The sequence below is a fragment of the Pipistrellus kuhlii genome, unplaced genomic scaffold, assembly GCF_014108245.1.
Source record: "Pipistrellus kuhlii isolate mPipKuh1 unplaced genomic scaffold, mPipKuh1.p scaffold_m20_p_19, whole genome shotgun sequence".
NCBI classification, from domain to species: Eukaryota; Metazoa; Chordata; class Mammalia; order Chiroptera; family Vespertilionidae; genus Pipistrellus; species Pipistrellus kuhlii.
In genome coordinates, this window is record NW_023425504.1 from 13415978 (window position 1) to 13432872 (window position 16895).

A 16895-nucleotide genomic window follows, 5' to 3' on the forward strand; every position below is an offset into this window, starting at 1 on the left:
TCTCTCTCTCCCTTTCTCCAATAAAAAAAGCAAACAAAAAAACAAAAACAAAAAAAAAACATGAAAGGGCATAACCACCACGAAGAAAGGGTATATACTGAGACTGGAGAGGAGCATACAGGGAATATCACCTATATCTGTCATATTTATTTTTTTAAACACAATCTGAAAGTTGCTGTTGCAAGGTTTGGTATAATTGGATGGTTGCTACATATATTGGTTATGTTATTTCCTGCATTTTAAATTGTTTGCTACCAATGAAAAAAAATAATATGTAGGGGTCAGCAGTGTCAAATGCTGAAAACAGGACAAGAAAAATGAGGATTGAGAGACTGTCTTCAGATGTGTCAAAGAGTTCACTGGAGATCACAAAATAAATTATTTCAATAAGTGGTACAAACAAGGTGACAATTGAAAAGGAGTGTATCATGAGGAAATAAGAGATCATGTATTGCAGAGGTTTGAATATAAAAAGGAGTGGAATAAAATTTTAATTAAATTAGCTAGAAGGGTCAAAGAGAAATACTTGGCAAAGCCTGAAGCCACTTTAAAATAAAGGAGAAGGAGGAACCAGTGAAGGGGGCACATTTAAGATGCTAGTGAGGAAAGCAGAAACTTTGCAAGAAAAACTTCTCGGTAATTAGGAAGGGCAAGGATCCAAGGCAGAGATGGACACATCAATCTTAGAGAAACTCATACTTCCTCCTCCAAGTCTATAATATCCTCAGCATGTAAGACAGTGAGTGCCCTGGATATAGTGGGGAACTCAAGTATTTGTTGTAAAGAATAAGAGGTGGTGTCCTGGCAGGGTAGCTCAGTTGGTTAGAACATCCATATGGCAAGGTTTCGGGTTCGATCCCTGATCAGGGAACATATAAGAATCAACCAATGAATGTATAACTAAATGGAATAGCAAATCCATGTTTCTCTCCACCCCTCCCCCCCGCTCAATCGTCAACAAATAAAAATGAACAACAACAAAAAGAGGTTGTGAAGAAATGGAGGTGAGGACACTAAAACTTCTAGTTTCTCAAAGAGGAGATGATGCTTTTCTCAAAAAATGCAATAAGTGGATGTTGCAATAACAAAAATAATCCCTATCCTGGTGGCTAACATTGAATACTCCCATGACAGCCATTCCTCATGACTTTGCATACATACTTTTAAAATTTTAATACTCACTAAATTTCTGTATTGTTTCTATTTTAAAGATGAGAAAACAGACTCAGAGAGGTTTAGTAACTTGCCCATTAACTATCGCTATTCAAACTGACATTTGTCTAAATTCAAAGCTGGAGCTTTTTTTAAAAAATTATATATATATATATATATATATATATATATATATATATATTTATATATTGATTTCAGAGAGAAAGGGAGAGGGGAAAGAGATAGAAACTTCAAGGATGAGAGATAATCATTGCTCAGCTGCCTACTGCATGCCCCACACTGGGGATTGAGCATGCAACCCGGGCATGTGCCCTAATGCTCAACCACTGAACCACACCAGCCAGGCAAAGCCAGAGCTTTTTAACCAAGATAGTTTTTCATTCCATATCAATAGTAAAAATAGTGTTTATTTGGAACCTTCAATGTGCCAGGTACTATGGTACCTGCTCTAACTGGATTATCACATTTAACCTGATGAAATTAAAGTTGAGAGTAGAGGAGGGTTTGAGAACTTAAATAAGGCAGAGAAGGAGGGAAGGCAGTGTTGGAGAGTGATAGCAAATGCAGAAAAGTTAATAAAGGGTTTTAGAGCAACAGAGAGAGCCTTATTGGAAACTGATGGCATGACTTTCTACAGTGATCCAAATGAGCACACATCTATAACTTTCTTTGGCAATGTTTGACACATGGAAGACAAGGGTAAAAAAATATACCAAGAGGGTACATTAGGCTTGGGAGAGCAGAAGGTCACGGGGTAAGGGAGTCTAAAGTGGTGTTTAGGATGCATTGAAATAGCTGGCCCTAGAATCAAAGTTAAGTGAATATATGAATCCCTTCAGACTAGGGCCAGCAGAGGGGACAAAGGCAACCCTGATGAATTTAATCTTTTCCTTAGGTCTGATCCTGTGGTAAATTATTATATCTCCTTTGGGGGGAGGGATCATTTTGGGGACTGTATGTGCTTCTGTATGTAAAATCATTTTTGTAAGTTGAGTAAAATCATTTTTTTTAAGTTCACAACTGCCTTCTGACTCATCTGTGGTTGTTATTGACATCACTGTTTAGTCATTCAAATTTGAAACTTCAGGTTTATCCACCAACCCTGCTTCTCCTTCGCCTATGATACTCCAAAACTCAAGTTTTGCCACTTCTATAGTAAATTCTTTAATGTAGAGCTCTGATCATTCTCACCTATCAGATGGCATTTCGCCATAACAGAAAAAGGTCCTGTGCCCTATACTTGTATTTATATACAAGAGACATTCAATGCAAAAAGTTAAATGGTCATTCAACAAAATTCAAATAAATAAAACACTAGCTTCAAGAAAACACAAGCCTCACTACCTTCATCACCACACACACACACACACAATTAAATGGGTACTCCGTGCCTGTCTTTATCCATTAGATAATTTTAACTATGTGCTTAGGATTTATGGGCTCTTTAGAGACAAAATAAAAAATTGAAATCTAAAAAAGAGACTATAAAACACAAAAAGAAAAGGAAAACTCAAAATATTAACCATTTAATGAAATGGTTACAAAATATAACATTATACTAAGTTCATTAATTATTAAAATTTGTACTTATTAAAAAAAGTTATCTTTGAAAACAATTTTTAAGTTGGATCGTCTCACTTGCTAGAATTTCCAAGTATGCATAATAATTATAGAGAAATTACAGCCATTATCAATTAAATTAGTCATGCACAAATAATTTCAAGAGCACACTTACAAAAGCCCTTTCAAAAATTTACAGCAAAAATATAAATATTTTAAATGCAGAAAGCTGAAGCTTTCACAAGCAAGAGATCTTTGAGCCTGCAAAGGCAAAAACAGGCCTGCTTAACATAGATGAGGCTGGGGAGGATTTCAAATAGGTGAGTCAGCAGCCAGAGGCTGGAAAGCAGATCAGGCAGAGGTATAAATGATTCAATGATTTTTAAATTACCACTAGTTGAAAAGCCTTGTTTTTCATATGCACAAGTCCAACTTAGATATTTCTTTCCATACAGAGAATCATAAATAAGAGTATATATATATATATATATATATATATATATATATATATTTCATAGAGGAAGGGAGAGGGAGAGAAGATAGAAACATCAATGATGAGAGAGAATCATTGATGGGCTGCCTCCTGCACATCCCACACTGGGAATCAAGCCCAAAACCAGGGCATGTGCCATTAGTGAGAATTGAACCTCCTGGTTCATGAGTCAATGAACCACTCAACCACTGAGCCATGCAGAAGAATTCATTTTTATTTACATATTTCCATTTATGTTTTTCATTCCTTGTAGAATTTGGGGTGAGAAAGGTTCATTAGATGGTGGCAGGCATCTTCCCTTTGCTACTTTATTTCTGCCCACATTGTTTCTTTTTTAAAAAATATATATATTTTATTGATTTTTTACAGAGAGGAAGAGAGAGGGATAGAGAGTTAGAAACATCAATGAGAGAGAATCATGGATCAGTTGCCTCTTGCACACCCCCTACTGGGGATGTGCCCGCGACCAAGGTACATGCCCTTGATCAGAATCCAACCTGGGACCTTTCAGTCCTCAGGCTGAGGCTCTATCCATTGAGCCAAACCGGTTTTGACCACACTAGTTTCTTAATTCCCTTTGTCCTATTTCATTCTGCTAGGCTAGGCTCTGCTGTCAGCTCAGTCAATCCCATAGCCAGGTCCTCAGAGATTGGGGATATAAACTAAAAGAATATAGACTTAGCTTGGTATTTAAGGCTCCAAGGAATCTGTCCTGAACAAATCTTTTCAGAATTACCTCCCAAGAACAGTCTTCACAAATCCTATGCTCTATCCAACATTTCCCTTAGAAATTGAACATGGACAGTGGTTACTGGCAATCAGATGGGTGTGCTCATGACTCAGGTACTTTGTTGATCATGCAGCTGAGTAAGGCTAACTTGACATTTTGGTCTTGATCTTTAGATATTGTTAAAAAAAAAACTGGTCATAAGTTGTTTAATGTATATCAAAGAAACAAAGACATGCTGATGTTGAAACACAGGTGATAAAGATGATAAAAATTCTACAAATTCTCAAGATGATACTCATCAGACCCATAAGCTACATTTATCTGATCAAAATTCCTACAGAGCACATAAAGGTTGCTCTAGTACTTTGAAAATCTTAAAAGAAAAGTTGAGTTATGGCTAAATTCAACTCCGTTTTTAGCTTATTGGAAATAAAAATGATCCACATCTGCCAAGTAAAAACATTTCTCTAATCTCATTAGTTGGAAACAAAACACAGAAATTAAAGTAAGCAAGCTGATATTTTTTAAAGCACAAAAATTTAAAAATCAATCAGATTTCAAAAACAGTTTTTGTCTAGTTGTGACATTTAATCAACTCTTTGATGGATCCAGTGGGACAAAACATGAAGATTAGCTGAGCTCCCTTCTTCCGCTGATCTCACTGCCATTGTCACAATTGAAGGGCAGAATACACTCTTACTTTTTAGGTTGTTTTCTGTCTCACTCCAGAGTATAAGACACAAAAATTTAGGGAAAAATGCTTTCTGGGTAAGATATGTTAGGTTACTTACCCCATTCCTCCACCCTAATAGGTAAGAGCATCCCAGGTGAGGAGGAGACAAGTAGGAAAAGAGAACTTAGAAGCTGGGGTCTGTGGTCCTGATGAGGGGAAGCAGCATTGGGTGGCAGTAAGGACCATGCCATTAAATGCCTGATAAGGAGTAGTCCACCTTAATGGATGGCAGCAGGGGGGGACGACATGGTGACTGTCCATCTTAGGGAAGGCCAGTGTGGAATATATTAAGAGCCCAAAAAGTGGACACCTCCTTCTCACCACTGCTATTTTATATATTTTATTATTGATTTTTTTTTTTTACAGAGAGGAAAGGAGAGGGATAGGAAGCTAGAAACATCAATGAGAGAGAAACATCGACCAGCTGCCTCCTGCACACCCCCTACTGAGGTTGTGCCCGCAACCAATGTACATGCCCTTGACTGGAATTGAACCTGGGACCCTTCAGTCCACAGGCCGATGCTCTATCTACTGAGCCAAACCGGTTTCGGCTCTCCACTGCTATTTTAATCTTACATAAACTCTGGAGTTCAAAATCAGTAGTAGGGTCATGAAGGAGGGAGAGGGATGACCCTAAATCTGAGTTTAATCATGAAACCACATACACACACACACACACATACACACACACACACACACACATGCACATACGCACACACACCCAACTTTTTGTGGATGTGTCTAGATTATTTTCTGCTCTCAGGAAGAATGTTGAAATTAAACCAAGATATAGGCAGTGTAATTCTCAGAACCTTATCTGTCTTGCTAGGATGACTGTATCCCTAGCACGTAGCACAGTAATTATTCAGTGGTATCTGTGGAATGTATAACTATTCCTTAGAGAAAATAATGTACAATTTAGACTTTTCCTATGGGTGATAAGCATCAAAACAAGTTGGGAGCTGGTCTGGCTTGGCTCAGTGGTTGAGTCTCAACCTATGAACCAGGAAGACATAGTTAGATTCCTGGTTGGGACACATTTGGGCTCTTGCTTGGTCAGGACATGCAGGAGGCAGCCAAACAATGATTCTTATTTTTGATATTTCTATCTTGCTCTTCCTCTCTAAAATCAATAAAAAATAAATTGGGAGATGCTACTCTAATCAATTTAACTATTTAATTTCTTGATCACATGCTTATTTTTACTTCCATCACGTTAATGCTGTCTCCCCCGCGCTCCCGCCCCCCCCCCCCCCCCCCCCCCCCCCGCCAACCTCCTCTGCAACTGTGCCTGCTAGAATCCTCTGTTTTTCAATGCTCATCTCAAATGGTCCTTCTTTTGTGAAGCTTTCTCCTTGCCATGTCTCAGCTGGAAAAGAATGCACCCTCTTCTGGACAGCAGTGTCTCTGTGTACCTCTTATAAGACTTGGAATTTCTCAAGGTCGGTTTGTTTTGTTATCATATTGTTACAAAGTGCATAAGCACAAGATAGTGCTGGTCATTCCAATCTTCACTCTCCCCACAATCTTCTCAGGGCTTTAAAATTATACTTTTTAAAGTAAACATTTATGAAGTCTTTCTCTCTCTCTCTCTCTCTCTCTCTCTCTCTCTCTCTCTCTCTCTCTCTCTCTCTCTCCCCCCCCCCCTCTTTCTTCTTCTCATGTTAATCCTCACCAGTAGAGAGATGTGAACACAAAAGAGAAACAGTATTTCATTATACGAGACTCAAATTTTAGTGTCCAGAAGGAAAAGTTTTATTGGAACCTGGCTATGCTCGTTGTGTTTACCTATTGTCTATGGGAGCAGAGTTTAGATATTTTTACAAAGACCTTACAGTCTACAAATCTTGAAATATTTACTGTCTAGCCCTTTATAGAAAAAGTTGTTGACCTGACCGGTTTGGCTCAGTGGATTAGAGCGTTGGACTATGGACTGAAGGGTCCCAAGTTTGATTTCAGTCAAGGGCATGTACCTTGGTTGCAGGTACATCATTAGTGGGGGCTGCACAGGAGGCAGCTGATAGATGTTTCTAATTCTCTATCCCTCTCCCTTCCTCTCTATAAAAAAATCAATATATATATATATATATATATATATATATATATAAAATATATATATATTTTTTTTTTAAAAGGAGAAGTTTGCTGATCCCTGTTCTAGGTCACTGGTTCTGAAATGTGGTTCCGGACCATCAGCATCAGCATCACCTGGGAACTTGTTAGAAAGGCAATTGCTAGCCATACCCCAAACCTATGGATTCAGAAACTCTGGGAATGGGTCAGCCATATATGTTATAACAAGTCCTCCAGATAATGCTGATGTGTTAAAGTTGGAGACTCCTGATCTAGGACCAGGACAAGGACCTAATCTGTTTCCTTTACAAATCTCCATAGTCCTGATATCTTGTTCTACATGTGGTGGATAAGCTGTAAAAGAGCCTTGAAAAGTGTTCTATAAGTGAAATCTGGCCAAAATGGACACCTGGGCAAAATTAATGAGGACAAGTGGGAGAAACCACAGAGGGCAACATATAAATCTGAAGGGTATGTGTGGAGGGGGGAAGGCCCAATGTAGCTAGGGAGCCAGCCCCTGGATCCTCTTCCCTGCACCTCATTTTATGTAGATTCTTAACAAAGATGAATCAGATATGGTCCCTGTTCTCAAGGTAGGGAAGTGTCCTGTTTCCCCTCTTCTCTCTCATTTACTGCCTTTCTTCAGAACTTACCTTTGAGGAATTGCTGACACTAATAATGAGAATGAACAGAGAAAATTAACTTGGCAAACAACAGTTTTGCTTTATTCCCACTTTGGTTTAGGACTGACTTCCAGAGTGACTTTCTCATATCCTGGCCTTTTCCTTGGCTCACTCAGTGTGAAGCTCAAATCATCCCTGTGCTTTTTTTTCTTTTTGTTAACTACCAGCAATTGAGTGCATATTACATGCCAAGGCCATGCTAAATGCTTTACATATACTTTTACATGAAATCCCTATAAAGCCACTTTGAGTTAGGTATTATTATATTTATTTTACAGATGCAAATCTGAGGCTTAGAGAAGTTAAATAATTTGGTAGAATTGGACTGCCAAGTCTTTTTTACTCTAGAACCCAAGCTGGTAATAATCGCCTATTTTTGTGCCTCTAATAATATTCACCATTTGCAATATTGCAAAAACAATGCAAACCAAATTCAGATTACTTAGCATGTGCTTCATGTTTTAGGATGCATGGGTGTGTAGAATTTCAGGGAGGGAAATATTTCAAAAGCAGCTTTATCCTTTTCCTAAGCTAGATTATGTATTATAATGAAAGAAATATTTTTATTTATTTCAGAGAATAAGGGGGAGAGAGAGAGAGAGAGAGAGAGAGAGAGAGAGAGAGAGAGAGAGAGAGAGAGAGAGAGAGAGAAACATCAATGATGAGAATCATTGATTGGCTACCTCTTGCATGCCCCACACTGTGAATCAAGCCTGAAACCAGGGCATATGCCCTGACTGGGATTCCACCCATGACCTCCTGGTTCATAGGTCCATGCTCAACCACTGAGACATGCCTGCCAGGCCAAGTGATAATTTCTTTTAAATATATTTTATTGATTTTTTACAGAGAGGAAGGGAGAGAGATAGAGAGCTAGAAAGGTCAATGAGAGAGAAACATCGACCAGGTGCCTCTTGCACACCCGCTATCAGTGATGTGCCAGCAACCAACGTACATGCCCCTGACCGGAATCTCGAACCTGGGACCTTTCAGTCCACAGACCGAAGCTCTACCACTGAGCCAAACCGGTTTCAGCCCAAGTGATAATTTTTAAAAGTAGAAAAATCATTTAGCAGACAACTTAAAAGGATAATGTCATAAACAGTTCCTTAACCCGGCAACATTATTATAAATAGTACAGTAATTTATATTTCTTTTGTTATATTACACATTAAATAACTGCATTGATTCTTCAGGTATGAATTTTTTTTTCCACTCTGTCTCACTCCTGTTAGGGAATATTTCAACTGGTCCATTTTTAAGCAATATTTTTCAATTAATCTTTAACAATATTATTTAGTTATTATATAAGTATAAATACCTTCATAGAAGAAAATTAAAATAGAAAAGCAAAAATAAAAAAGTCACCTATAATCCTACCACCTTGCTGTAACAACTTTTGATATTTGGAGTAGAACCTTCCAGACATTTTTCTTTGTGGAAATTTATTTATGCAAATAGTTTACTTTAATTTTAATTTTTGCAAAAATGGGACCATTTTCTTTTCTTTTTAAACAATCCTCACCCAAGGAGATGTTTATTGATGAGAGAGAGAGAGAGAGAGAGAGAGAGAGAGAGAGAGAGAGAGAGAGAGATTGAAACATGGATAAGTTGCCTCCTCTACGTGTCCTGACCAGGGATCAAACTCACAACCTAGTTATGTGCCCTGACAGGGAATCAAACCCACACTGTTTTTGATTACACTCCAACTAACTGGCTGGGCCATTCTACTTTCTTCCTTGTCTTTTTTTTTTCACTGAACAATATATTAGGAGCATATTTCCACGTTCACAGATATATATTTACCAATTCATTTATGATGACTGCACAGTATTCCATTTATAAATGTACTGTACAACATTTTGTCAAACAATTCTTCTTGGATATCTAAGTTGTTTCTATTAGGTTTCTCCATTCTCTGCACTCTAACTGTCACAAGTTCCAATATTGTTCCAAGAATTTACTCTGGGTACATGCAAGAATCCCAAATTCTCCAAATTCCACCTTATAATAACTTTCATGTAGACCTAAAAAAAATTATCTGGCCATCTTTACACCAGAGCCTATGATTGACAATTTCTCCTTATAAACTCAGAGGGAACACTGTAAAGACAGATGTCAAAAATATTTCTCAGTCATTTTCTCAATATGATTTCTACTGTCAATGAGAAAACCCTATGAGGGACAGATAATTTAAAAAGGGTGAAGTGAAAAGATGGGTTTTGAAGCCAGACAAGTTGAGATTTGACTATGGCTTCTGACACAAGCTATAGGACTTAGATGAGTTAGCCTCCTAAATCTCTGTCTTCTGATATGTAAAATAGGGATAATAGCATTTGTTTCATAAAATTCCCAGTAGTATTAGCAATATAATATGTAAAGAATCTAGGACAGTGTCTGACACAATAGTGGGTGCTCAAAAAATGTTAGGTGTACACAAGCTATTACCATTACCTTTTCCTTAACATACAGAGCACTGAGGAAATATCACCTTTTAAAAAATGCCACTATTGTAAATGTGTTCAAGAAGAATGGTGAGAGTGAAAACTGGTTTGGCTCAGTGGAGAGAGCATTGGCCTGGCCTTCGGACTGAAAGGTCCCAGGTTTGATTCTGGTCAAGGGCATGAACCTTGGTTGCGGGCACATCCCCTGTAGGGGGTGTGCAGGAGGCAGCTGATCGAAGTTTCTCATGGATATTTCTAACTCTCTCTTCCTCTCTATAAATCTCTTCCTCTGTAAATCTCTTTCCCTTCCTCTCTCTCTCTCTAAAAAAAAAAAAAAAAAAATCAATAAAATATATTAAAAAAAAAAGAAGAATGGCGAGAAAGCTTACTGATATAATCAGGATGGTTACTAAAGCTGTAGGCAAGATACTATTACCAGAATTTCTGAAGAACTCTGACCAGTGGGATCACAATGTGGTTTTAAGTCATGCTGTGATTTTGATGTTAAACTTTAGGAACAGCGTCAGAGAAGGAACACCAAGCCCTTGACTTTGCTTTTATGAACTTTATAAAAGTATGTACTAGTAATACCACCATTGGACATGCATTCTGCTGGCTACTAAACAAGTTTGGCTATGAAAAATGACCATTGGATTACTTCTACAATATCCACAATCTGACAGAATGGATGTATTGTCCAGTAGACTAGGATTCATTTTGAGGCTCCCAAATATGGCCAGCCCCAAGGTTCTTTACAAAATGTTGCTTTGTTTTTCAACCTCAATGGGGCAGAGCAATTAAAGACCATGTCAAATGAAAAGACAAGAAACGAAAATACTAGTAGCATCATATAGAGCAAGGTGTGGAGAAGGATCAGAACCCAGGTGACTCTTGTTCTTTTTAAAATCATTTTTAATTTTCAATTATAGTTGACATACATCATTATACTAGTTTCAGGAGTATATCCCAGTGACCAGACATTACATAAGTTAATAAGTGATCACCCAAAAAAATCCTGCACCGGTCCAGTACCACACCTAATTATTGGAATATTATTGATTGTAGTCCCTATGCTGTTCTTTACATCTCATGGCTATTCTGTAACTACCAATTTGTACTTCTTAATCCCTTCCAGGTGATTTGTTGAACAAAGTCTACAGATCATGAATTTTAGGCAGATTTGCAAATAAGGTAGCACATGCTCTGTAAATAGCAGCTGTTGCCACAAGCCAAAGGGCAATATTTACATGAAACCTGTCTCAAGGTCTATGGATCAAGCTTTGACCTTTCCAGCCAAACTCATAGACTTGGTAGCATTTCAGCCATGTCATCTTGAAAAGAAAGGATCACATCAGCCATACATGGAAAATTGCCAATGTACAAATATATTCTACCCCCCAAAAATTAATTTCTAAAGTTTTGTTTTGGAACTTGGAACACATGTTCACACAGAAAAGGTGTTATAAAAGAAAGTGACTTTCCCAGATTTCCTCATAAGAGTACATTTAGCCCACGATGTAAGTGAAATACTGCACATTGGCCCTGACAAATACAATGGAATGAAGTACCCTTGCAAGCAGCAACACATCAGCACACAACAAATATTTCTTGAGCCTTTCCTTTTGAAGCCTTAGGCAATGAAAAGGGAATTCAGTCCTCCCATAGCTGCTGTTTGCTGAAAAAGAATTTCTCCACTGTCCTTGTCTGGAAGGGTCGTTCTCAAGTCAGGTGGATGCATGCATTTCAGCATCCTTCTTTTTCAGTGCTTCTTGAACTTTCTCATCAAAGAACCCTTTATGACTGAGAAGATTTAATAGGTAGTGGGGAAGGGGTAGAATGTCTATCTGGAAGTCTCTTAAGCTTTTATTTGGAGAAACTTCAAACTGTGCTGTGTATTCCTTAACACATCTGCACATTTTAATAGAAAAAAAAGTGTTTAAAAACAATCATTTAAATGAGTTAATTCCGTCCTACTTTTTGACTAAAGTTGATGCTCCAGAAATATGAACCATTTTTATACTGATGCTCACTGTATCTGTGGGACAGTATGCTTGTGTACTTCAGGATGAGAAACAAGGGCATCAGGGGGAAGATGTGAAGTAAATAAGTTCTTTTTGTTTTTTTCAATCCCTCCACCCCCTCTCTTGACCTCCACCAGAGCTTTCTGCCTGCTCTCTGGACTAGGAAAACAGTGTGGTGATTGACAGAGGTAGAGGGGGATGGAGAGATAGAATAGGGCATGGGGGGGGGAGGGTTTAATGATAATGAAAAAAAATAAAGTAAATGAGAACACTAAATAAAATAAAATCAGAGCAGAGCTAGCTAGAGCCACCAGCCTCTCCTTTACCTATCAGTGACACATTCCTTCAATCACCAGTGTCTTGCTCATATCCTTTTCTCTGCAAAACCAGTCCCAGGACAGGATCTCACTCATAGTAAGGTGTAAATGACCAATAATAGCTAAAATGTCACACTTAAAAAAAATATTAAGAGTCATAACTGTAAAACAAAAAAGGAATTTAAGGTATTATCTCTGGGAAAAAGCAGATATATTTGAGGGGGGCCAGCAATTGTGTGCCTTTCTGCATTTTGCAGAATTCACACTTGATTTCAAATTGGTAATTTACCAAGGAGTGTTGAGGGAAATTGATCACAATTTCTTTACACTTTGGAAAGTATTTGCTTCATTTTGGAAATTATAGGTTTTGTGACTGTTGTTTTGCTCTCTTTTGTCTCTGAAATTTAAAAACTAGGAGGTAAATCTCCCTGTTATTGATAAAAATAAAGGGCAATGAGAAATAGAAACGGTAATATTTAATAATTGATATTTACACACTGTTGCGTCCTTTACAAGATGCTTTTATATTCGTGATCATGTATATTATTGGCACTGAATTATTACTAAATAATGAGTATACAAATATAACACATGCCAAAAAAATCACAGTAATTCAATCTAATTACTAATATTAGGCACTTACCATGAGTTGCCCAGGTTCTGTGGGGACCTTGACCTTGCCCCCAGAATTTTTACAATTCAGTCGTTTATGGCAAAAGAAAGGCATATTGGTCATCTGAAAGGTATGAGTTGAAAATAGAACACATATGCGTAAAACCCAAGAGTCATTTTTGCCTTGGAAGGTATGTTTGCCGCTACAATGGAGATTCAAGGAGTGCTTTTCCTTGTGCAGAATGTACAGAATGTGCACCGATCCATGGCCCCTTGGACCTGGGAAAGGGCAGTCCTGGCAGAGGAGGAGGGAGGGAGGGAGGAGATTCTGGCTTTTGCAAATGGTGAGAAAGACCTCCGCCAGTGCAGTTATAAACAGAGGAAAAGTTCTTTGTGCAGGAAGGGAAAAGCACCTCGATGTACAAAGAGCAGATTTAAGGGAAAGAGGATTCCTTGTGCACACATCTGCGAGGGGAGCTCGGGCTGACTGTTGGGGGCTTATGGGAACGGAGACTTGAAGGGGGCTGGAGGTTGTGGCTTCCCGCCTCCACTCCGGGTCCGTGCCCCACACTCAGGCAACAGTTGGTCGTGTGGGGCCAGCTTGGGCTGGGAGTGGGGAGGGGGAGTCTCGCGATTGTTGAGGGGGGGGTGGGGAAAAAGGGGGAGGGTGGCGGGCGGGGGGAGGCCATGACGTAGGGTGGGTGGACGGAAGTGGGGCAGGGTTGAGGGTTATTTAAAGAAGGGGGGCCGTACATAGGGACTGGAAGCGGAGTGATTCCCCACCCTTGCTCCATCTAGCTCTTTCCAGCGCAGCCTGTGCGCCGCCCAGGAGCCCTCGTCGCCTCTTCGCCTGTCTGCTTTTCCCGCTCCGAGGCCATGGAGCAGGACACCGCTGCAGTGGCAGCCGCCGGGGCAGCCTCGGATGCGACCGCCAAGATCGTGGTCGTGGAGGGCGAGCATGGGCCGTCCACCTCTCAGGAGGAGGGAGCGGCCGCCGCCGCCGCCGAAGCCACCGTGGCCACGGAGCAAAGCGAGGAGGTAAATCGGAAGGGGGTGTGTGTGCAAGGGGGGGGGGGGCGGGTGGAGAGAGATCCCGTGCCGGCCACTCAGGGGGCCCCAGACGGCGACCTTTTTGCGCCGACAGGTACCCACGAGCTCGGGGGGATGGGGGTCGCAGGCGCAGAGTGGGGTGGGGGCGGCGGCACAGTTTCTGGCATTCGCTCCCCTCCCCCTTCCTTGCTCGCCGCCTGGAGGGCGGGGGCGGGGCTGGGGCGCGGGCGCCGCGCGGGGTGCAGGGCGCCGTTATCCCAGGGCTCGGGGGGGCTCCAGAGCCCCTAGGTAGCCCCCAGCCCCCTTCGCATTCCCGGAACTGGGGTAACGCGCGGGGTGGGGGATGGGGCCTTGCAGGAACCAGCCTCCGCCTCTCCCTCTCCTCTCGCTCCCTCTCCCCCTCTTCCCGTCGGCCTCTGCCTGGGAAATCTCGGCCCTTCAATCCCACACTCGTGCTAAAGGGGTTTTGCTGGGGCTTATTTTTTTTCAAATTTGAATTTCCAGGTGCCAGTGGTTGGGAGGCAGAGGATGTTCCTTCGGGGAGACTTTTGCTGCTCCGATTGGCAATGTCGGCCTTTTGGGTGGCAGGGGAGAAAAGCCACATTCCTTGTTCTGTGGTTCCCCGCCTGCTGAAGTGGGGGGTGTCACCCCGAGAAAAGGAGGTCTCCGCGCTGGACCCCCTCCCTCCCAAGTTCAAACCCCAAACTGAGGAACCCTGGACGCTGGGCTTAGGAAAATTTCCAACGTGTGCACCCTCACCCTCGCCTGCCCCGCCCCCAACGGTATAGTGTTTCACTCCAGGGCCACCCAAATGGTCCCCCATTCTGGCCCCAAGCCTTTGGGGCTTCTTCCTCCCTCTCCTAGTAGGCGCTGCTGGCTCCTGGACACAGGCAGGTTAATTTTTTTTTTAAACCCAGCTTCACCAGGATGAGCTGCTGCTAATATGCACGAGGGGACTGCTCAGACACGTATTAAAGCCAGATCCAGAAAATATGTATTATCTCCATAAGGCATATTTCATGTGGCTCAAGACTTGCAAATAAAACTATGAAAGGAATTGCAAAATTGATATAAAAATAGGATGGGGCATAAGGATTTTTGATGTATAACAACATTGTAGGATAGATAATTTATGGATGGATTTCCCCCCCCGTTTATGAATAGACATCACAATTTAAAAAACAGTGGGTAATTAAAATTATGGTTAAGAGATCTCAAGTGGCTTTGTCTGAATCATTATATCAGGCTACGACCAAATGAAAAGCTTTTGAGGGACATTTACATCTTTTGCTGTGAATTAGAATAATTTTAAATCCAGCAGTTGCTTAAGTGACATACTTTACTGTTATGAGGTTGACTAAAAAGAAAGACAATTGTAGTGCTAAAATCGGTAGAAAACATATGCATTTTAAGATCCATACGATACTTGGATCAGTAAGACAATATTGATGATTAAAGCTGGGCTAAATACCAAGTGTCAATATAAATCAAATGTTGGGAAATTCAGAAACCCATGTAAGGTGTCTTTTATTCCCCAGGCGGGGCAAATGTTAACTGCTAAACTGCCTTTTGTTTGACTATAAAGGTTGCTGAATTTCCATGTTGAATACATTTTTTTTGAATTGTGAAAAGAATGGGAATCAATTAAAATAGCACTGAGTTTATATATATTCAAGAGATCTGTAAGCCTCATCAGAAAGTGCCCTAATAATGGAACCTTATTTGTCCACTCAGCATAGGGAAGTGAGGTGCTGCATGGCAGGAACTTTCTGGGTATCTGAAAGTTACTAGTACTTTCCTCATTACATCTTTTTCTTTTTCTTTTAAAATTTTCTTGAGATTTAAATAGTTCCAAAACATCTACTTAAGTTTTTTAAATTTATTTATACAATTTCTTCAACTAAACTAAACTAAATATATTACACATTACCCTGACTCCTTAAATGGTCCATTAACAGTGCAAACTAACCTTTTCCTTATATCCATCAATTATTGTACTCTGTACAAAGGCATTAGCGACCTAAGAGGTTGTTTTCCCTCAATTAAGTCACCACCTCCCAGACACTTTCAGTATTGTGTTGATTTTTCAATAATTTCTCAGCCTTCTCCCTCAATTGTCAGCTGTTAGCTATCACTTTTTAATTACCTCATTAGAATTTTTTATGATAATGGATGTAGATGTTAAAGATTGAAAGTATCTATAAAAATAAAAATACAATTAATGCAGCAGGGAGAGGGAAATAGTTACACCTGAACACCAAGGAAAAGGGACATAACTGTAGGGGAAGTCACATTTTAGTCCTGGGCTTCTGCCATGCCTCCTTACTGTTGACAGTGTGCCTTCTTCTAGTGGTCTTTCTCATGTCATTTGCTGCTGTTTTTATTCTCTGTACTTTGGAAAGCTAGATTATTAAGCTTGCTAAGAATTGTATATCAAATAAAAGAAAATAGGCTCTGAATGAGAGCATTTTCATGAAGCATAAAGCAGATGAGATTTAGTGGATTGACTTCTGACATTTAGCTACAGATGGTATTTTTGCTTATCTTCTGGTTCTTCAACTTTTTTGAAGATAGGTATTTTTGCTTACCTTCTAGTTTTTAAACTTTTTTTTTTTTTGATGTAAGCGATAGCTGGATAACTTCACTGTTAGGTAATCTAAACTGGAGCTGGTATTTTGGTAATAAAAACATCAAGAAAAAGGTCATGGTTTTTTAAGACAGGGCATCTTGATGACCTTAAGCTACATTCTCATGACATCTCAATCACCAGATGATGAAATCCATAAGGAATTTATTAGAATAGCACAGTCACCTTTTACCTTTTCCTGTATGAGAAGCATATTTTTGAAAACATACACATACACAAATAAGAAGCTGTAGAGGGTAGGTTTAGAATTTCTTGTGGAAGATAGTGCCAATTAAGTAATTGCCCACATCTTTTAATAGCACTGTTCAAGATTAGGGAATTTAATTAGCATATAATTAAAATTTTATGGTATTTTACTG

At 39.8% G+C, this 16895-nt stretch overlaps 1 protein-coding gene across 13 annotated transcripts in view; it reads left to right on the top strand.

Moving 5' to 3' along the window:
* Positions 1-13549: 13549 nt before the first annotated feature.
* The window catches only part of SMARCA1 (SWI/SNF related, matrix associated, actin dependent regulator of chromatin, subfamily a, member 1), an 89542-nt gene continuing 86196 nt past the window's right edge, over positions 13550-16895 (top strand). For 7 of the 13 annotated variants that reach the window (XM_036443442.2, XM_036443443.2, XM_036443444.2 and 4 more), the window contains exon 1: positions 13551-13892. In XM_036443442.2, the coding sequence (XP_036299335.1) occupies positions 13716-13892 (177 nt within the window). In that variant the 5' untranslated portion in view covers positions 13551-13715. Of the gene's footprint in view, positions 13893-16895 lie in introns of all 13 variants that reach the window. The other 6 variants (XM_036443450.2, XM_036443451.2, XM_036443445.2 and 3 more) reach the window with 2 other exon arrangements.